Source organism: Pelecanus crispus, chromosome 2 (genome assembly GCF_030463565.1).
Source record: "Pelecanus crispus isolate bPelCri1 chromosome 2, bPelCri1.pri, whole genome shotgun sequence".
Taxonomy (NCBI): domain Eukaryota; kingdom Metazoa; phylum Chordata; class Aves; order Pelecaniformes; family Pelecanidae; genus Pelecanus; species Pelecanus crispus.
Genome location: NC_134644.1, coordinates 123,695,968 through 123,718,018, shown reverse-complemented (window position 1 = coordinate 123,718,018; position 22,051 = coordinate 123,695,968). Strand labels below are relative to the sequence as shown.

Below are 22,051 nucleotides of genomic sequence, written 5' to 3'. Positions count from 1 at the left end.
ATGAATTCCGTGATAATTGATTTTTTTTAGTTTTATTTTTTTTTGTTGTCACTTCTTTTGGTAACCTATCAAGTTCAACTTCCATTATTGACTCATTAACTTCTTGAAAGGAACTTTAAAAACAAAAAATAAAATACCTGCTGTGTTGCTGGACTGGATGATGTGACGTAGTGAGGCAGTGTCCTTGGGAAGACAAGGCTATGCTTTGATCAACAAAACTTTCTCTGGCGCTGAATTATGATGGCTGGTTGGTTTTTTTTTTCCCCAGACAGAGTCAAGTGAATTTCTAACTTTGATAGTGGCAGTAGGAAGGAGGAGGGGGTGGGGAAGTTAATTATTTTCCACCTCCAAAGAATACAATTGTGAGGAAGGAACTTTCTGATTCACTGGTTCCAGGACAACAGGACGTCAAGATCCATGCCTGATGTAACATTTTCACTCTGAAGATGGGAGGAGGAAATGGGTTGCTATTGGTCTGTGCGTGCAACCGCTGGGAAGGGATTGCATTACGTGACTTACCAAGAGCTAGAGCATAGGAAGAGATTTGGTTTGCGATTTCTGGTGGGTCTGTTGAGCAGAAGACTTGCTCACCAGGTTCAAATGTAATCAATGAAGAAAGGTCAGAAAGCTCTAAGGCTCAGTCTAAAAAACAAGGGCTTGCATGCTGCAAGATGCTAGTACTGCAGTGCTTAGTTTACAGGTGCCTGGCTGCCTAGTGGAATAGTCATCTTGCACCAGGTGCTTGGATCCTTTATATAATTCATAGGTAGGTTAGGGGTTTATGAATGTTGTTGTGGAGGAACTACCTTAAGGAGACAGTAGGAAAAACTTGGAAAGGATAGTGTGTCTTAGCTCCTTACCTGCTCTAGATGTGGGTGTCTTGGTGCAATAGGGTATCTCATCGCGGTCACTGATCTGATCCAGAGTTTTGGAGATAGGGGACAGGTTGTTCCTTTCCTCCCAAGTTAGAAGGAATTGAGGGGTTGTGCTGCTGCTCTTCCTCTCCCCTTTACCAAAGAGGGAAAATTACTTGCTCTGCTAGGATGTGAGAGGTTGGGGTTTTGTTCTGTGCTTTGTCTAAGGGTGTTTGAATCTATCGCACAGGGAGTACCTCAGTCATTACACAGCAGCATATTGTGCTATGAGTGTGAATTGCCCTTTTATTTTTGTCAATGATGTTTCCCTTTTCAAAAGTGTAATTAAGTATTTGTTGGACAAGAAGGTGAGAAAGAGCACTCATACACAAGACTCATAGCTCTAATGGCTTGGGTATCAATGGAGAAAGAGGAGATTTGGGTCCTGGTCTGCCAAGTACTTACTGCAATATTACTTCTGATGGATTATTTCAGTGAAACTAGAACTGGAGTCCATGTGTCCCGCTTCCCATGAGGGTGCCGTAACCACAAGGATAAGGTATCATGCTGTTTTTCCTTTCTAGTTCAGTGAATATTGTAGATGAGGTGTGGCAGCTTCAACAGCAATGAATGAGTGCACCTCAAGTCTGAGGGTAGGTGCTCTTTGTTAGGAAGCTCATGACATGCGTACAAATCCTTCTGGTAGAGAAGAAAGTTGAGCTGGTGCCACCCACATCCTGGGTGAGTGATCTAACCAGCGGGTGTGGGCAAGAGGGGGAAAGGAAGAGGTATTTCAACCCACACATTTTCTGCCAGTATCTTCTAGCAACCAGGGAAGGGTATGTAAACTCTGAAGAACCAGCCCATAAGACTGTGGCCAAAGCCAGGGCAGGCAGGAGAATATTTAATCTTCCACTAGCCAGCTGCGGTGAAACTTTGGTTTGATTTCAGCATTGAGCTGCATGACGCTGAGAAAGCCTGGATGATAAAACCACAGGCACTGCCTGACCTGAGCGGCATCTGAGGAGAACTTCTGGCAATTTAGATGCAGCGTCCCCTCACTAGTTTTTGGGATTCTAAGCTCTTTTGTGGATATAGACCAGAGTGCTGTTCTACATGATAGTCATGTAGAACAGAGCAGAGAGTTTGAGGGATCAAAAAGAAATTTATAACACCCTGGTACAGAATAGAAGGAGATCTCTGGTAAATCAGGGATAATCTCAATTGAAAGGAGGTGGGTTTTTTGACTCAGATAAATGTATGTCTTTAGGTAATAGAGCCAAAGCATGCAGCTATATTTTGTTTTGGTGTTGGAATGGTGTCAGACAACCCAAACTCCTCAATTTAAGTGCCTCATTTTAGGCACATAAATAAATGACTTAACTTTCAAAGGCGATGATCATCTACACTAACCTTTACTGTAGGTCCTCATAGCCCTTCCTTACATCACTTGTCTTCAGACTTGTGTAATGTTGGTACTTTGAGGTTCTGTGATCCATGTGTGAGTTTGATTCAAATTGCTCTCTCTTGCTGAGTTTAGGCTTTTGTAGACAGTGTTTAATGAATTTCTTGTTTTCTAAGCACAGTTGAAAATACAGTTCTGTAGGAGTACCAGAAATTCTTAGTTACGTCCCTCTGAGAGAGTAAGAAAACTCAGGTGATACATAGCTTCAGTATACTGGGAGGAATCACTCTGAAAGCATTCATGTCAAGTACTGGGTTTGATAGTTAGGCTTAAAATTTATCTTGGCCTTCTAACTTCTGTCTTTCCTCAAAATAGAATGGATGTGCACAGTCACATTGTCAGGAATGGAGGTAGACTACTCAGTTTGAGATAGGCAGGACAGCTGAAAATCCTGACCCTGGTACTAAGAATTGACTCCCAGAGAGATTCCTTCTTGCTTTGCTAATTCTCACCGTGGTCCTCAGTTTGACTCGGAGATCCATTATAATCTGTTATATTGCATGATAGAGAGTCTTAGGGATGTCTGGAATTCACGTGATGTTTATAAAAAGCTTTAAGATTCTTTGGAGAAAAGTACTTTTTAAAATATACTGTTATTAGTTTACTTTAAACAATAAAAATATGACTGTATGTAGATGTGGCTTAAGCTTGTTAAAAGATGCATGATCAGGGAGGCAAAGTTAGCATTCTGGGCAGGATTAGTACCTGAATCTATGAGAATCTACTACCTCAGCTCTCCAGAAAATGACACCCACCTCACCCCTCCCCAGCTTTGGGGTTTCTGTAGATTTCTCCCTCTGCTGCAAGAAGGAGCATCTCCTGCCCTTTCTGCGCACAACGTTAGTAAAACTGGACGTCTTTAGGCTGTCACATTTGGATACTGCCATCCTTGAGATCAAGGGTTGGAAGAATATCCAAAGGATTTCTAAAGCATAATTTCTTTCCACTTAAGTATATTTATTACTTTTATGTTTATGTGCTGCCTAGGAAAATACTTTATTTTAGCATAAGAATAATATTTTCCAACCACTGCAGTCTAATTGGGAACTCCTAATTCGGTCTTTCTACAAGAAGAACGTTAGGGGAAAAAAACCCCAAGCTCAGTGTTGGGATAGACTAAAGAGAGGAGTAAAAAATAAGAATGCTGTGAGGGGCTTTGTCTTCTGGAAAAAGCAAATGCAAGAAGGAGAATGCTTTATATAACAGGAATCTTCTGTGGAAAATAATCCAAGTATCCAGAGAATACTGTTAAAATGCTGGGGAGGGTAGAAATAGGAAGAGGGGTATGTCACAGCACAAAGGAAAACAAATCAGAAATACAAATATTCATGCATATTATTAATTGGATTTTTGTACAGTTGTGGCTACACACACACAACTAACTTTCAATAGAATTCTGGAATGTAGATATTTGAAATGATAATAGGCCAATGCATTTCTTTTCTGACTCTTCTCACACTAAAGTCATTGGGTGCGTATACAGTTGGGAGTCGAAGTGGTAATCGGGTTTCTGGCTAGTAACTGATAGATGTGTATTGACACTAGGTGAAGCTGTTCAGAAAACAATACTTTCTTAGTAGTTCTGAACTTTTATGAGTGCCAGTTATCTTAAAGGACATTATGAAGCAGCCTGAAATGGTTGTTGACTTCCAGGAGTCACCCACTGAATTGCTGCTTGCATGTGATGTAGCCAGGTGTGAAATCCTGTGCTTGCATGTGTCGGCCAGAAGAGTTAAAAGGTGAGTCTTAGAGCACCAGTGGTACCAAGAGAGAGAAGAAAGCAGAGGAAGGTGTACCCCTAGCAGGTGATGCATTGACATGTGATCCTGCATTTAATACTGCTCTGTAACTTCCTTAATTTCAGTTTTGTATCCTGACTGAACCCTTATGGAGATGTATTTCCGCAGCACGTTATTGCAAAGCGCGAAACATCTTCAAAATCCATTGACTTTAATAGAGTTAGAGGATACTCAACACCTCCTGTAACTGGCTCTTAAATTTGCCTTCTGCTATGTGATTAATCTATCTAATCACACTTAATATGTACCTGTAGATGGTGGCAGTGTGAATGTCCTCTTGGTTTTTATGTGGCCGTGAGGAGGAGGTAAAAGAAAAGTAGAGAGATACTTCCAGAAATTACAGTCATTTGTAGGTACTGAAATAATGGCACACACGTTTCGTTTCTGTTCTGTCTGGGTAACTCGGTAAATTGTGTATTGATTATGCTAATACAGCTAGTGTCTCTATTACTTGTCTGCAGAAATTATTCAAACATGTAGATTGAAGATGCACTTGGCAAAGTTACTATCCTAAGAAAAAGGCTTTTGTGCAAAGATGGCTTTAAATTGAATTACTAATCATATGCTAATGGAAATGTATAGATTAAGTATTGAATTATAGGAAATGCAAAGTGCAAGTTAAAAATATATATTCTAAACTTCCTATCCCGACAGTCTTAGTTGCTATATTAGGTTTATTTTCACATCTCTCAAGGAATGTGTTTTAGGAAGGGATAAATCAATAGCAATCTATTTTTATAGTTTATTTTGGGATATGTGGCTTCTCCTGCTTTGTTTAACAAGCTGAAAAGAGGCTCAGGCATTTGGGGCAGGTTTTTTTTTTTTCTTTTTTCTTTTTTTAAAATTTATTAACCTACCTAGACTAGAAGAAAATAGACTTTTTTCAATTATCTTTTGCCTTTATTTTATTATGTTTTGTAATAGCTCAGAAGCCATAAATCTTAGCCAGAGTTCTCCAAAAGGCTTCCCTTTCAGTGAAAATGTCCTTTTTCACATTTCTAATTTTATCCATTTCTTTTCCATACAAGGTTTTTCCCAGGCATCAACCAGAAAGGACTTGTGCTCTTCCTTAGGGTGCTAAATCTACAGATTAACTCTTCAGTGAAGGGGTGTCCTGGTTAGTCAGTAGAATATGAATGAGATTTTGCAAGCTAGAAGATCTGTGTATGTTTGGTACTCACTTTATAAAATAATCTCCCTCCTTTACAGGCGAACCATGTGTCCTGTGAAGAGACTCTAAGCAAGAGGGGTGAAATCCTCATTGATCAGCAGGTGTTGCTGTAGAGCAGTCAGGAGAATAATTCTGGTTTTAGGACCTCTATCAGAATTCCCACAGGTTTTCCTCATTGGCTGTCCTTGATGGTACTACTTGATTTGTTGCCTTTTTTTTTGTTTGTTTGTTTTTTTTTCTTTAAAAAGGAACAGTTGGTCTTAACGTTGACATTCAGCAGCTTAAGCATGAGAGGTGCTCTGAACTGAAAGCAGGGTTTACGTTGGACACTGGCCGCACCAAAGCTGAAATGGCCTAACCTTTCACATAGATACAGCTTCAGTTTAGAGATATGTTTTTTGCAGTAAAATGTAAAAAACTGATATCTGTCCAAATCACAAGCTTTTACAATAGGAGATAGAATTGACATGCTGGAATTACTGAGGTTTGGGTTTTTTTTTTTTTTTTAAATTGCTCTCAAGAAGTGTGGTGCCACATTTGTTGTGGTGATCTGGTCTTTTCAAAATTTTATTATTTGGGTTTCCTGTTTGTTTTGTTTTTCAAAAGTTGCACTGAGAAAATATGTAGTAGGGACTTGCTGGTTTGTTGTTTTAAGGAACAGATAAGTCAATTGAGAAGTATTTCTACAGCTAACAAAACAGGTGACCTGTGGTCATAAACACATAGTTGTAGGGACAAGGAATATTGTTGCTTTCATGACAACATTATTTCACATGTATCTAGAAGTACTGCTCAGCAGTAACATCACTTATTTATAGTCTGGATTCATAAGCTATTGTTCTGGTTTCCTGAGGCCTCTCCTTTTACTAGTATTATATTGCTTTGTTATCTAGAATTTGTCTTACCTTATGCTAGGATATGGTATATGCTGTAATGAAGATGACACCCTTATGCACAATTACAGTCCTAGAGTATCAGTAATTTTGATGTTTGAATTAATAATAGTGCATACATGCTACTGTTTAATCTGCGTATCATCCTTGTGGCTTTTTTTAGTTACATTTCATGCTAGTGCTAGAGAAATGGTTTTGGTTAGCAAAATTTAAAGCATCTCACTATGTAGGTTCTGTTTAAAGTTGCCTTCCTCTCCTGAAATAAAATGGTATAGTTAATGTTTAAGGGAAGTTAATGTTGGCTGCATGTCACACTACCTTTCATAGTCAGGTGAGTTTAATATTGGTCTGAGAGCTGAAATAGCACTGAAGTTTTCAGAATCTGGTTGTGGAAAGGCATAAAGTGCTAATTGGAAGCTTATCTGATGCTGCCAGCTGTAGCTTACTTAATGTAACAAATACTCATGCTAGCTGGAGGAATAATCTAACAATGCAAAGGAAAATGAGATGCTATTTTGTAGTTGATTTGTGCTAATGCTAATATTTCCCTAATTCTGTGGGTTTTGTGAGGTAGTTTTCTCATTCCTTTTACCATATTTCCCCCTAAATGTGGGTTTAATTTTCCTGATGAAGGTGTCTGTCTAGTTGAATATTATTAGCAAGTCTTTGTGCTGTGGCCTGTTGTGACCTACTTGCTTCTGTTGTGACTGAGAGTCCTTAAAGGGCTTGAACAATAGTGTAGAAAGATGCTAACCACGGAGTTACCTGCTCTGAGGCTTGTTTCCTTTTTTTTTAGTGTAATAAAGACATAGTGGTCAGCCTTTGTTGAAACCAAACCTCAGCTCTCACAGAATTTTCAGATCCCTAAATAGCAGTGAAGTTTTAAACATTTGCTTTCACAAGGCATACACTGGCATGTTTCTCCATTACAAAATTGCATACGTGAAAACAATTTGTTACGCAGTATCCATGTTTGTTTTTTCCATTTGAAGACCTAAACATGTTTGTTTGTACCTCTCAGTCAGCAGTGCGAAGCTGAGCACATTTTGGTGCACAGTCATTTCTCACTAGCAGTGAGATCCTGGTGCTGCAGCTGGTGGCAGTAGACATTCAGTGCAGAACAGCAGAAGAGATGAACTCTTGTGTTTTGGTTTGCATACACTTACAAGTGGAGATCTGCTTCAAACAAGCAGATCTTGTTTACTTCTCGGCAGGTAGCTGCTTTATTTTAAAGTTTCCCACGTGGGAATCGGTTCTTGAAAAGTTCATGTTTGGCCACCTCAATTCCATGTTGAGACTTAAAAAATGGTGGATTTTTTAAACTGCCTTTCTGGACCAAGTGGTGACATGTATCGTGGTTGAGGATTTCACTGGTAGATAGCAGATATGTCTACAACCTTTAATAAGGTTAATTGGTAGGTACTGATGGCCAAGGTGAGTTTCCTCTTGAGGGATGGAACAGTGGACACATTTTTCAGTTTTAGAGCTTGCTCTTGAGAACATTTTTTTGGAAATAGATCAACAGCTGATGGTGGGCACAAACATGGTCAGGTTGGGCTGCTGCAGAGGTTTGGGGGCTTGAGTGAGTCACAAAAGGCGGTATTGTTTTTTAAACTGTATAGTAGTTGTATTCATTATTTTTCTTGCTTTATTAATGAGTCTTACTGATCTGTACTGCCCTAGTGAAAAATCTTTCTATTTAGCTTAGTTTGTATTTGACCACGTGTTCCCCTGAAACTCAGCTTTTCATGAGCTTTTCCCACTGCTTTCTTTGTCTGACGAGTTTCCTTTATCTGTGAGGGCTGCTGGGATGACTGCTTCAGTGTAACAAAAAAAAAAAAATCATACAGTATTATTACAGCTGAAATACTGGTAACTTCATGGCTGCAAAATACAAGTTCAGCTGAAACAGTCAGCTCGTAAAATCGCATTTTGTGAAATACTTGACTTACTCCAGGGCTGGGGAAAATTTATCAGATCTCTGTTGATGAGAAGAGTGTGCTTACTAGCCACAGCTCCGGGACAGAGATAGAGCTTGTTTAGAGTCCTCCAGAGATTGTACTTGACTCTTTCTAATATATGCACTGTGTTTCAAGTTTCTGGTGTCCTAAGAGTGTCCTTATGAAAACTGGTGTTTTTTTTCTAGAAACTCAGATTCTAGAAACAACCAGTTGTATGAAGCCTTGGGGTTGGCGGAGGAGGAAAAGAGGTACCTGTGGAGTGTGTATATGTATCTCTTCTTTTGAATATATGTCTAGATTTATATGTGACCCTAAGTGTTGCACTCTCTTGTCCCAAGAACCAGGAAAAAAACCACCCATATCTTTGGATTTTAACTTGGTTGCATGATTATTTTTGAGGTCTGAATTCTTGGGAGTGGAAATGCTGTAAAAGTGCAGTCTTTCCCCTTTCAGCTTTTTCCCCTGTGGAGGGAGAATGAATTCTTTTCTCTCTGCTGTTCTCTAACTCAAAGAACTCAGTCTTTGGGAGAATAAAAAGGAAATGGTTCTGCCTTTTAGCTCTTCCCTTACTTTTACTTTGGGAGAGTCAATCTTACTTAGGCATCATATCAGAGCATATGAGAACAGCCCTCTCAAAGTAGCAGCAGAATGGCTCTTGTTAGGTTCACTCTTGCCCAACAACTTTTGAATAGTGAATCTGACAAGAATTGTATTGTTTTTAGTTCTACTGCTCTGGAAAGCTGTGAGCCAAGGGAAAGATGCTGGCATGGTGTATACAGTAAAACAGCATGGGGTTAGTTCTCCTTTGCAAGGCTGTCTGCACTGCTGAGATGTTTGCTACTGAATATAGGATTATTATTATTTTTTTAAAGCTTATGTATGAATTAGCACACACACCTCTCCCGTCTGCCAGGAGAAGGCTTTCTCTTATCCGTGTGGAGCGAGTAGAATCTTAAAGCCCAGAATTATTCTCTCATTTAGTTCCATAATCAAATACAGTAGAGTGCATTGAAGAGAAATATCCCAGAGGAAATTCGATTTGGTTTTTAAGCCATGAAACTGATTCGGTCACTCTGTTCTCAGATTTGTAGCCTCCCTACAGCAACGTATTCTGTTTTGGTCTGGTCTACACTTTCGCACTTTGCAGTGCAGCTTTTCTTGCCCGTGTTGTACAAGCATTACTGGCTTTCGGAACTGAAGCTGGTGTAAAGATGCTTGAAACACTTCAGCTACCTACCTAACATCTTTTTTTGTTTTGTTTTTGTTTTGTTTACCTTTTTCTGACAGTAGAAGAAAATGAAACAGAGGACCAGCAGGCAGGTGTGGGACACACAGCCGCACAGACTGGTAATGCTGAATTCCTTCATTAGTGCTTGCTAACTCTTTGACAACAGTGTGAGGGATTTCTGTATCGGGGTGTTTTTGCAAAGCCTGCATTCTTCCTTCTCTGTTTCAGCTTAGAAGGCATTCTTGGGGCTCGCAATGGAAAATAACATTCCTTTCCCCTCACCTTTCAATTCCTGAGAATTAGAAATTCTGCCTTTTGTAGGTCAGCCAACTGAAAGTGAGATACTTCTAAAGTGCAGCATGCTTTGCTTTTTTTTTTCTTTTTTTTTTTTTGTTAAAAATAATCCTTCTCTACATCCCCCACATAAAACCCCACCCTGTGCCATTTCAGATTAACTTGAATTTTCATTCCACTTAAACTATCTTCATATTTATAAAATATGTGGATAAGGGTAATTTCTTTTAGGATTGTTTGTATAATTTCTTACCAGTCAGAGATTAATCAGGGCTCCTTAATCTTAAGTCAGTGAGACTGGGTGGACAAAGCTGTTGTTTGAGTCAGGATCACAGGGATATGTATTGTTAATAATCATGAAGAAATAATTGTTAATTCCCAATAACAACAAGGGCTCTTTTATTCGCTAATATGGTTCTGAGAATGCAAGAAATTCTTCACTTCTGTCTTTGGTACTGATTCCATAGAATTTTATCTGAAGAGCAGAACTGACTCATCTGAATAGTCTCATTCAATCAGCTGAGGTCACCTTTTGGAGTAAGGGCTGGCTCCTTAAGGATATTCCTAGAAGGCTAGTCATCTCTGAATACGTGTAGGTAATTTGTTTGAGAACGGCTGGAGTTATTCCTCTTATGAAGGTGAAGAATGCAGTTAATTTTTTGTTCAGCTAGATGACTTCATGTTTCTCTTGCGTGTGTGTCCTGTGGGTTTGTGTTTGGTGCCTTTGATAAGTTCTAGTGGCTCTGCGCATAAACTTTGTTGTTTGAAAAGAGGAAATAAAAGTGAGAGAGTTCTCTGCTTTTTTAATGGGAAATTTCTCAAACTCTTCTGAACGTACTTATGTCTCCATTTAGCTATCTGCAAACTTGAAAAAAAGCAAACTTGTACTGCTGTAGACACATGAAGTTGAAAAATAGAGCACTGCAAAACTGGAGATCAATATGACAAGGAATGGTTGCTTTTCTGCACTTTTCCTTAAAATAATTCTCAATGGTTAAGTTGTCTGGTGAGTTATTTATTTCCCATCATGTCCTGTGTTGTTCTCTGTCTATTTCTAGGCAAGATTTAACATTCTGTTTTTCTCTATACCAAGAATGCAGTGCCGATATTAAAAACAAAAAACCTTCTGATAGAGCAAGCAGTACAGAAGGCCCACACTGTGTACACACTGCCAGAAGTTTTTATAGTAATACTTTGTATCTAAGCTCTGGCTCTAACCATTAAATGTGCTTTTTATAGAGTACCAAGTTATAAATGTAGTGCAGCTACGGCATATTAATCTTACTGCAGAGATTTAATGAGGCAGTTGTTTTGCGATGGACACTATTGGGAGCAGAGAGCGACAGAGTTTTACTTTACCACTGAGCTGAAGAAATACTCCTTGCCTGGTAATAATTATAACCACATGATCTAAGTTTTCCTTTCTTTTGCCAGCACTTTTCCATGCAGAAGTGGCTTGGAAGGAGGTCTGCTGCAAGGCAGTGAAATGGATTGGAAAGGAGACTGTTTTCTTGGTAGTTTGATGTTTTAGTTGTGATTAGCTATGGATCCTTGTAGCATAGGCAGAAATATGTAAGATGAGTTTCAAGAATACAGATAGTCTTTGCTAGTCCACTGAGATGGCTTTTAGATATTCATTACTTTTACTTGACTTTTATATGGGTTATAAAAAGTAAATGTGGTGAAACCTCATTTTTACATGGACAGAACAGAATTTCTGCTGGTTGGCCTTAAACCGCTCCCACACTTGAAATTAATTGAAGTCCATGGCTTTATTGCCTCCAACACTTTTAAGCCAATGCAATTTTTCATGTTCCCCAAAGTTGCAGTTTTATTAGACCAAGTTACAGCAATAACATCCCTTATGAGGAGGAGGAAGAAGGGAAGGGGAGAACCACCTGCCAGGGAACATAGTAATGAGAAAATCATGCTTCTTTTAATTTCCATTTATAAATAATGTTAACATAATCAGTAACAGAAGACAACTGTTCTTTTTCTTCTTTTTTTTTTTTTTTTTTTTTAAGTGCCTTAATAGGCTGAATTTATTTCCGTTCCAAAAATTTATCCCTCCTTCCCATACTAGATAATTTTCAATGATATCTGCAGATGGAGCCGGTGTGTGTTTTGTTGCTGATGTGTATTGAAAATTTTCAGTTAGTGCACAGCAGCGTCTCAAAGAGGGCAGGGAAGCCTCTGGAAATGACAGTGGCATTTGCAGATGTTGGGAAAGGTAATCTTACTATAAAGACAGTCTTTGTTGAGGGAATTGTGTCTGTGATTGTTGCAGATATTGGGGAGAAAGAAATGTGGGAGATGATTTGCCCTGAAGTCTGTATGCGAGCATGAGCTTTGAACAGGAGGTTAAGAGGGGAGTATAGATGAATGCATATTGCATTTACAAAATACGTTTTATTCGAGTCTTTCAAAAGAGCAGCTCAAATAAGGCAGCTTATCCTCAGTTTAAGTAACCATTTAAGGTTAGACCAGCTCTTGATGGAAGATGATATTTGTTGTTGTAACAGAAAAGCTATCTATTCACAAAGCATCCAAACGATATTTTCTCTCTTTAAATATCTTTTTATTTTGGTGGTGACATCTCTTCATGGAAGCGGATCACAGTGGAAATGCATTCATTGAGAAGGGCTGAGACTGCCAGAACTCATTTCACAAAGCTGTCATAGGCTAAACTCAAACCTAGGTCCCAGAGGGTCCCACTTAAGTGTTGACCTAAAAACAAATGTGCCAGTTGGCTAGAGCATGTATTCTAAAGTTGCAGCAGAAGGGAATAAGCTTGACTGACTTCTGTCCCTGTAGAGTTTATATCTGCAAATGCAGAAGGAGAAGCAAAACATTTATTAGTCTTAAAATTATTCTAATTTTAATAACTGGTCTCTAAGTAGGAAGCTTTAAATTGAGCAATTCTTTAGGCTTTTGTGCACTAAGGGGTGCATCTGTGGCATACGTGTGTGTGTATTGCTGAATTCCTGTAAAGTGCAAGTGTTTCTGAATAATAAGTCTTGAGAATTCCCTCCCCTCCCTTTTCTTTCCTTCAGCATTGTACTTAAAGCAGAGTCAGACACTACCCTTATTTTAAAACAAACAGGTCTGTAAACTTTATGTGCAGCATTTAAATACTCATGTTAAAATTCAAACCCAGTGCCCACATTTCCCTGAGTGCTGTCAGTTTTATGAGATGAAACTGGGAGCTTGAGCTGAACAACTAATAGTATGCGATGTGCACATGCTGCCTTCCAACAAGTGTTTAATGATGTTGGGGTCAGTTTGCAACAGTTAAGACAACTATTTCTTTTTCTGAACTGCTTATAACCTGGTGATCTCCTAACTACTTTTGTCAATCGTGCAAAATATCTTGGAAAATGAAGTGGCAATGGGAGTTATTGGATTCAGAGCATTCAACAATGGCTAAAATACAACAAAGTCCTTTTATTTAATTAGCATCCCTTTTTGGTCTGTAAATTTGCGGACTAATCCTCTGTTTGGAAGTAGCTGCCCAAGTTGAAGTTTTCACTCTTGAAAGAACCTTGTGAATGTAATTTGCCATAAATATTTTTTAAAATTAATCGCGTTTTTCTCTGTAATCTAATTCCCTTAAAAATAAATTCTGCCCTTTACCCCGTCAAAGAAATTCCTCGGTTTTGATCATGAGCCACATAGCATGAGGAAGACTTTCTAACATGGGTCATTTCCAGTTTCTGCTTGCGGACCCATCTGTGTTTGAACAGTTGAAGGGCAGGGTGCAGCAGCATGGACCAAAGGATGTAGAAAGATGATGAGAGCCCTGACCTTCGTTGTGGGCGGCAAGGACGCCTGCACTTCGTGCACAGTAGCAAATACAGGGATGGCTGTGCCCACATCACTCTAGGGTGCTGAGAGAGGATTTAAGAGTGGTTTAAAGTGGAATCACCCTCCTTCTCTTCACCCCTTCCCCATTCTAATGTGAATTTAGTGTTAGCATGTTTTAGTTTCTCTTCTTCCAAGTAGTTGTGCATGATCCTAATCAATTGTGATGCTAAATAAAGTGGGTTCACAGATAACACCTCTGTGTTGTTGTGGACAAGAAGCTTACTCCTGGTTAGTCACCCACTTGGCTAAAGAGCGTAACATCTTAAAATGTACTTGCACAATCTCCTGTTATTATGAGTTTGTCCTTGTTTTCTAAAATTACTTGTTTCAGTCTTAGCTCTCTCAAATATCTAAAAGGAAAGATGAGGTGGCCAAAGCAGAAAAGGGAAAAGTGGTGAAACGCTTGCATTCCTTTTGCTGGAATGCACACAACCATTTTTCTTCTGCATTTCACTTGTTGTACTGTGGTTCCCAAGGAAAAACAAAGTTAAGTGCCAGCTTGCTTTATTAGGGAAGACAGATTGTTTTACTTCTGTCTTTTGAAGGAAGCTTTTAGTAAAGTGGGCAAAAAGTCACGAGTAGTTAAAGCTACTCCTCTCCTCCTCAGAGGAGGAAAAGTTCTAGACTTCGGATTGTCTCACTCTGCGCTGGTCATCTGCAGAACTGAGGTAGTGCAGCGAGCTGTGTGGCTTCTCTGCGCGTAGGGGATGGTGGTGAGACCGCACATTGCTTCCAGTTTAGGAGCTTCAGCTGGGCTCAGGACTGCTGCTCTGAGGCTAGAGCGATCCCGCTATCCCCAAAATGCTTGTTAACATGTCAGACAGACAAAGCTCTCCTTGTGCACTATTTAGGTTTTACAATGGTTAGTTTCCAGTTTTCCGTGATGTGGCAAATATAGGAACTTTATTGGGTTTGTCTTAAGTCATACACAAGTTCAAAGCATGTGTAGCATTTTGACCTAGGGTATAATCTTTCCAGGGCTTTGTTTCTGTTAAATAGTGTGGTGATGGAGTATTGGAGTGGGTTGTAAAGTCAAGATTAATTTCATGTTTATGTAAATCAAATTTGTTAGTCTCTTAATTCTGGTAATTTCCTGTGAAGCACTGCAGTTAACAGTGAAAAGAAGTTCCTGCGCACTCATTGATTTGATTTTTCTTTTCATTGAAAACTAATTGCATAGGTGGTTTGTCCTTTCTTAGAATGATCAAAGCAGCTTCAGTAGCTGTGATAAAATTGACAAACCTAACATTGAAGCATGGAAGAATTGCTTGAGTGAGAAATGGAGCTGCATTTGTGGAGTAGAAGAAGGGAAATTCTCCTTTCATTGAGATTAGAAAAAAATTAAGGAAAAAGCCTCCTTTGCTTATTTAGCAATAAAATCTACAGTGTGCTTCAGGCTCGTGCCAAACATGTTGCTTCTCTTCATTACCACAAGAACCTATTTTGATTTTTTTTTTTTTCTTTTTAAAGGTTCTCTTCTTAGATGCCTGACGTCATGGTCTTGATTTTCTTTCAGACCCTAACTGTAAACTAGAAGACAAGGCAGAAGATGGAGAAGTGCTAGACTGTAAGAAAAGGCCGGATGAAGGGGAGGAGTTAGAAGAAGAAGCTGTGCACAGCTGTGACAGCTGCCTCCAGGTGTTTGAGTCGCTGAGTGATATCACAGAACACAAGATTAATCAATGTCAACTGACAGGTAAACAATACTTATCACTTTGTGGCTTCGTGCACTGTTCTATTTCTGATTCCCATGCTCTGCTTCTGATTTCCCTCCTCCTTTCTCAGTTATTTTACTCCTGCACTTGAATGCTTGGGTGAGACCTTTATAAACAGATTCTGGGACAGGATTATACTGTAAGTGGGACGCTATAAATTTCCTTCATACCGAAGGAGGTATGGATAATTATTGCATTGTCACTGTATTTAAAGTGTTCGTTAGCTGTCTGTGCCTGGCTGCTGCCTGTGTTTTCTAGATTTATACAGTACAGCTTTCCATACTTTGCTTATACACATATTTTCCTAAGTCACTTGTGAACGCAGAGGGTATTTGTAAGTGGGGTTTAAGTGCAGCTGCGTAATGAATGAATTTGCACAATGGCATGTTGCAGATCTGGGCTGGATGTTGCATTAGTCTAATCTGTTAACTACAAATGACTGTATGGTAACTGAAAGTTGAGAGGAATGAAGCAAATTGTTAGAGGGGAAAATAAAATCTCAGTTTTAGTCAAGGGACAGAACTGAGTGCTGATCAGATACTACCGAATTGAGCAAAGCTGGGTGAATGGACCTGTAGCCAACCTCTTTGAAATGATTGTAGACAGCCTCCTCACATAGGAAACCACATGAAATCTGCTGAAGTAGTTTTGCCCTTTAGTTTTAGTAGGTCTTTTGATGGTATGCACTGCAGGTCCAAATAGACTCAGCATCAACAGAAAGGCGTTTTTATGTTTTATTAGATGGTACTTTAGTTTTAGCCTCTACAGTGTAAAATGTATTTATTGATTTATTGTGCAGTGCAGTTATGTTAAAAAAAGGTTCTTTATTATGACTTTCTAAACAAGGAAGGCCCTCCTTCCCATTTGGGAATGCTTTTAGAAGGTGTACATGTGCTCATGTTTGGAGAGCTTTCTGAGTTATTTTTGATTCCAATAGATCCATAGGCTAAGTCCTGGCAGGATCACATATAAGTCAAGTAGCAGTACTGCTCTTGAGGATGAAGTGTGAAAAGAAGGTGAGCAGAAGAGGAGTAAGTGGGCAGGAGCAGAAGGAAAGTTGAGGAAGTAATGTGAATTTGTCGAATGGTTTTAATCCCAACTTCAAACTACAGAAGATGAAAATCTGCTGCAGCAAGAAACATTTCCTTTTATTAATATATTGCTTTGCCTTTTCTTGCCTGTAAAATGTTTTTCTAACTTCAGATACAGTCAGTTCTGCCATTCCCTAATCACTCCTACAAATTTCTAGAATGTATTTGTCTAATATTGCTCATGGTTTCTGGCAGTATGGGTAGTCTCTCTTGACTTTAAAAAAGTTAATTTTTTTCTCTCCTTTTCTTCATACCTGTCTTCTTTCTTTTGCTATTTTTATGTTGAAAAATTAGTGGCTTTAGCTTGTCTCTTCCTTCCCTCTGCCAGAAAGCATTCCCCTTGCCCCAGTCCTCTGGATCTCCCCTTTACTGCCTCAGATCCCATTTATTCATCCCCGTTTTTTCACCTTGATCTGATATGGCTGTTTCTCCTTTCTGGTTAGTTAGTTGCTGCCCCCACTCCCCACTTCTACCAAGTGGTTTCTCTGCTCTAAAGCTGCAAGCAGAATGCACTGAATAGTGCTTGCACAGTTGGATTGAGAAACTGAAGAAAAGCAGGTGGGGGGACCAGTAAGTAGGAAGAGTCCCGGAGCACTGCTCGTGAACACAGCAGTTCTTGCTGAGACTTGTGCTGCTAAATGAGAGTGAAAACAAGTATACTGGATTAATCAATTTGGGGTGCACGTGTAAAGGCAGGAATACATGCATGATGTTAGAGGATGGGGGAATGAAAATGATTCCTGAAGAAAATTATTTAAGTTCCTAAAAATACCTTTGTTTCTCTTTCAAGGAAACTTGTGATAGTGAATGGATAGAGATCGGACTGTTTGAAAGCTAATGAAGTGAATAAAAACCTAAACCACACATCCTTCTGGGCTACCAAGTTGACAAAAAGCCAACTGTCCTCTGTTTCTAAATACAAATGACCCAAATACACTCTTAAGTTGAGAGAGAGGCCTGGATGGAATGGCCAGAGTTGAGGATTTCTTCTTTCTCCAGAAAAAAAATAGTAAACAGGTGGTTAGTGAGGTGAATTCAATGCAGGGTCCTAAGCTGCATGTATGGCCTAACGCTAAAGATACAACATTTATGAAAACCTCATCCTTTTAGATTATTTTTAGTCAATCAGTGATAAACAGTTGACAGACAAGCAGCTTACCTTTTTCTTCTGAAGCACAATATATATTTGACAAAAATAAAGTTTGCTTTTAGCATTTTAGCAAGCTCCCTGGACTCTTGCCTTTCTCTTGGACTTCCACCAGTACCTTTGGGTGTCACGCTCAGATTCAAAGTTTTCAAAAAAAGTATTACCATGGAGGGGCAGTTCCACCTCCCTTTCTCATCACAGTCTTCTGATGCGACAGGGTTACATAATTACTCTGGTTGTCTCCTTTTGGAGGAGTCCCAATGAAACTGGTAGACACTGTAAGGTATTTTTCTGTCACTAAGTTGTTAATGAAAGGCAAGAGGTTTACCAAAATTTAATTTCTTCTATTATATTCTGTTCTTTGGGTCAACTGTGTTCTCTCTGGAGGAGGGCAGAGTGTATCATCTATCCTGATGATATCCCACATCTTTCCCATCTGGGCCTCATCTCAGGTACTGAAGAGTTATCTAAGTTGTCCACTATGTAAAAATGCCAGGGCTGTCAGCCTCTGAAGTTCGCATTTGAGTTCTGAAGCCCTCAAAACCCTTATTTTTCAGGTGGCTGAGCCAGCTGCAGTTTGTCTGGATTTTACTGAGCTTTGGAGGTGCTCTGTGAGATGCACAGGGAGTTGCACTGCAAGAATTTATGAAATGAGCACGTTGACCCAGTTGTAGGGTCTCTTTCCATGCAGTTATACAGGGTAAAATCATCAATTACATTGATGGAACAAACAGGATGGCAAAACGATGGCTTGAGACAATCCTCTAGTAAGACCCTAAGTATGAAACATGAGAGTTGAGTGTCCTAGTGTCTTGATTGCCCTTAATTCTACCAACCTTATAACATGTTTGAGAATGGGGCTTGCCACTGTAGATTCTCAAATTGGTACTAGGGCTTCTAGATTTTGCATTTGAAAATGTTAGATGTGTTCTTCTGAAGCTTTGACACTTCAGTGGAAGGAGTAAAATTGCTTTATTGAATCTTCATTCTGCACTCTCAACCAAAGACAGGAATGGGGAGAAGGGAGCTGGTTTATTAAACAGTGATTCCAATCTCTCAGAGTTGGTCACCCCCACCAGAGGACAGATCCTCACAGAGGATAGTGAAAGATGAGAGTTACTTGCAACCCTGTGAGATTGAGCTCTCAGGATCTTGAATTGCTGTTCTCTTGCAGATTTTTTCAAAGGAGAAGAAAAAAGTTCTCCCCAACTGGTGTCTTCCTGTAATCTGTTGTTTGAATTGAACTCGTGTTCTTTTTCTAGAGGAGGGCATAGCTGCTCTTTTATCCTAATGTGTGCGCTATTGATCTTTTCAATTTGGGTCTGATCCAATATCCATTGAAGTCAATGAAAAGATTCCCATTGACTTCAATGGGAGATGGAACAGGCCCTTCATGAGCTATTTAGTAATATTTTTTGCTATCATCTGAAATTCTTGTACTGAAGCTTTCTCTGAAAAGGTGATGATTTATTTATGCTAATTGCTGACAATTCCTGTGATGTTTGTGGCATACAGATAATGGATAAATGGGGGAAAAAGTAAAAAAAAATTCTTTGCAATACTTGTAACCACAGACAGATAAGATACTGAACTATATTAATTTAGTCATTACAAAAGATTGGCAATAAAAATATGGATTTAATAGTGTTTCTCTCTGATGTTAATGCTTTTCTCCCTCTATCCTTCCTGCAGCATTTCCATTTAATTACTCATGAGCCACTTGCACATTGTCATACTCTAAGTTGTGTATATAAGTAAAGGATCCAAGTAGCATGGCTATGAATCTGATGTCCTTCTGGTTTATATCAGTTTGGATCTCACTGTAGGAACATGCATGCAGGATCAAATGTGGTGCACTACTGATAAACCCTCAACTGCACCTTCTCTCCTTCTTCTGCCAACAGGAGAAGAAACTTAACCTTTTGCAGTGATGCCATGTATACTGTTGGTGGGGCACAATTTGTCAGACACTTTCCCTAATCTTCTCCTGCTTGACCTATAAACTCTTCTCCCTACACAGTGTTTTGTGCTGTTTACTTCACCTTTCAGTCCTCAGGGATCGTACTCTATGTAGTCTCCCCTGAATGCTTGAGAACTGCCCCTCCGCTGGCTGACATTGTGTTCAGAGGCATTCAGCTCAAGCTTGGTTCTCTTGAAGACCCTGTAGGTTGCTTTGGCATCAGAAGTCTCAGTCATAACCAGAGTAATACTAGAAAAAGGAGCATCCTACTTGCAGTGAAACATGCAGTAAACATGCCAGTCTAGTTGGCTGAGTTCTTGAATAACTCAACAGCAATGGACATGCTGGCACACAAGACTGCCATCCTCCACCTGAATGTCAGTAGACCTAGTGCGTGTTACGTGACTTCCCTACTAGCCCCATTGGCATCAGAGGCTGTAAAACTTGTCTGAAAACAGGCTACTGAATCATATGCAGTCCTAGCTTCAAGGCTAAGGGTGTTCTGAGGTAAAAGACATGAGGTATTTCTCCATTGGGGATATTTATTTTACCTTTAGGTGATTAGGTAGACTTAATTTTATGCTTTGGGCTCTAGCTTAGTGCTAGAGCTTTGACAGGTTGAATAAGTATGTCAGGAAGAGCTGAGCGCCATTCATGTTATCCCCTAAGTTGTTTCTGATATTGAAAAGGTTACTGGCTATAGCTGTGTGTCCCCTGCCAATGAAGAGATGCAGTCCTGCTCTCTAGCCCTGCTCAGAGATTACTCTCGCATGCCATCTGAAAATAATTCCAGCAGATATATTGGGGACCAGTTGTTCTGAGTGCTGTTTTCTATCAGCACTGGAGTATTGCTAGGCTGGGAACTTCTAGCTAAGTCAGTATTTCTGTCTTTCCAATTATGACCAAAATTAACTTTCATGATATCATCCTCCTGTGTGGTTGAGAAACACCTTCTTGCATGTCTAGAAATAAGAGGTTGTGCTACCTAACAGCTTCACAGACAGCATGCACCACGAGTGATCATGGACTTACCAAATGGGAGGTAATAGAGATTCCACTGTAATGGTTTCCTTCTCTTGCCTCTTTTCTCTTCTTCCTAGTGCCCAGGAATCTCTCATCTTTCTGAATGAGTTGGTAATGCCAGGACCATCTCCTTCACTAGAAGACTTGAAAACTTTCCAGGGGATTTTGTCCCAAAGGATGTATGCTGTGCACAGTGAGACTACAAGATAAATCTTGTGAGCACTTGGCATTGTCATGCTTTGATATCCTAGCTAGAATTGCTCTTCCTGCTAGCAAAAGATTCCTAGAGCTGGCCAAATATATTGCAGATCTTGCCATTATTTTTTCAGTTTCCACTCTCTGCGTGGAGAAAAGATACATGGCAAGGGTTTTTGGTCATTTCTGCAGTACAGAGAAAAATCTGAGCTTGATAAAAGTGCTTCTGAGGACAAGGACCCTAAGAAGTTAAATCTGTGATGCACCAAAAGCATATTCATCTGCCTCATTGCAGTTAGTGGCACACTGCCAAGCACTGTTTGCCAAGTACAGTTACTTCACTTGAGAGAGTCACCCTGTTTCTCTTGAGAATTCCTGCACCAAGGGCTGCATATGGATTTTACATTAAACAGTTATTGAACGAAAGACAAACAGTGCTTGGACTGGGGACTTGAGCTTAGGCCTCTCTTTTTCCTTAGAGGGCTTCCCAGTTGGTGTACTATGGAGACATGCTTCTACTTTTCCATTTGCTTTGGACCACAACCTTCTGACTTCTTTTCCACAAAATGACATTCTGTTTGACTGAGACAGTGGAAAGTAGACCCTCTCCTCTGGTTTCCTGTCCCAGCCAATACACATGGTAATTCAATGCGCTGCTTTGAGTTTGCAAGTTGTGGACTCACATCCTTTCAGGATTATGTGGTCCAGGACCCATATCTGTAACTCCAAATCCTTGATATTTGGGGAAAAGAGGGAACAGGGTGGTAACTACAACCTCTGTCTCCAAAGATCATAATTTTGAATTCAGAGAGCAGTATAAAGCCTGTCAGTGGGCTTGGGTTGAAGATTTATATGCATTACAGAATGTCCAAGGCCTGCTAAAATTCTAGCCATTTGGAGAATCTGCCATACAGAACCTCATATGCAAAACTGCATGGAGGATAGATGGAGGTCTTGATAATTGCGTTCTTAGATTTTCATATCAAAATTCCATATAAATACTTCTGTGGGTAGCTTGGTACTGCTCAGATCTGGAGGGAGCTTGTATACACTGGAGCTGAAAGCTGTGAAAGTAGGCTGCAAAACCTACTTCGAAACCCCTGTGCTTACCTTGAGAGACAGTAGATCCATGATGAACAGCCAATATGGGCAAGGAGGCATAAACTCCTCCCCCTTTTGCTTGGAAACCATTAATGTCTGCTCTTGAGATTGTTAATCAGTCATAAAACCAGTAGATCTTCACCTCCTGGGTGTTTTAAAAGCAGCCTGTTGCACTTCCTGAGTTGTCTGTCAGTGACCTCTTGTAAATGAAAGCAGCTGATGTCTGTGTCATGGAACTTTTATTCTTGACTCGGGGAACCCCCATAATAACCCTGTTCATGAGCATTAAT

The 22,051-nt window shown here is 39.7% G+C and overlaps 2 protein-coding genes across 2 annotated transcripts in view; both read left to right on the top strand.

The window, feature by feature from the left end:
• Positions 1-22,051, top strand: part of LOC104033437 (zinc finger protein 521) — a 205,118-nt gene that overhangs the window by 9,335 nt on the left and 173,732 nt on the right. Inside the window, exons 3-5 of the mRNA XM_075705057.1 lie at positions 8,329-8,391; positions 9,431-9,490; positions 15,046-15,225. Of these exons, the coding sequence (XP_075561172.1) occupies positions 8,329-8,391; positions 9,431-9,490; positions 15,046-15,225 (303 nt within the window). The remainder of the gene's footprint in view (positions 1-8,328; positions 8,392-9,430; positions 9,491-15,045; positions 15,226-22,051) is intronic.
• SS18 (SS18 subunit of BAF chromatin remodeling complex) overlaps positions 1-22,051 on the top strand; it is a 430,088-nt gene that overhangs the window by 305,648 nt on the left and 102,389 nt on the right. The gene's annotated exons all lie outside the window — the stretch shown is intronic.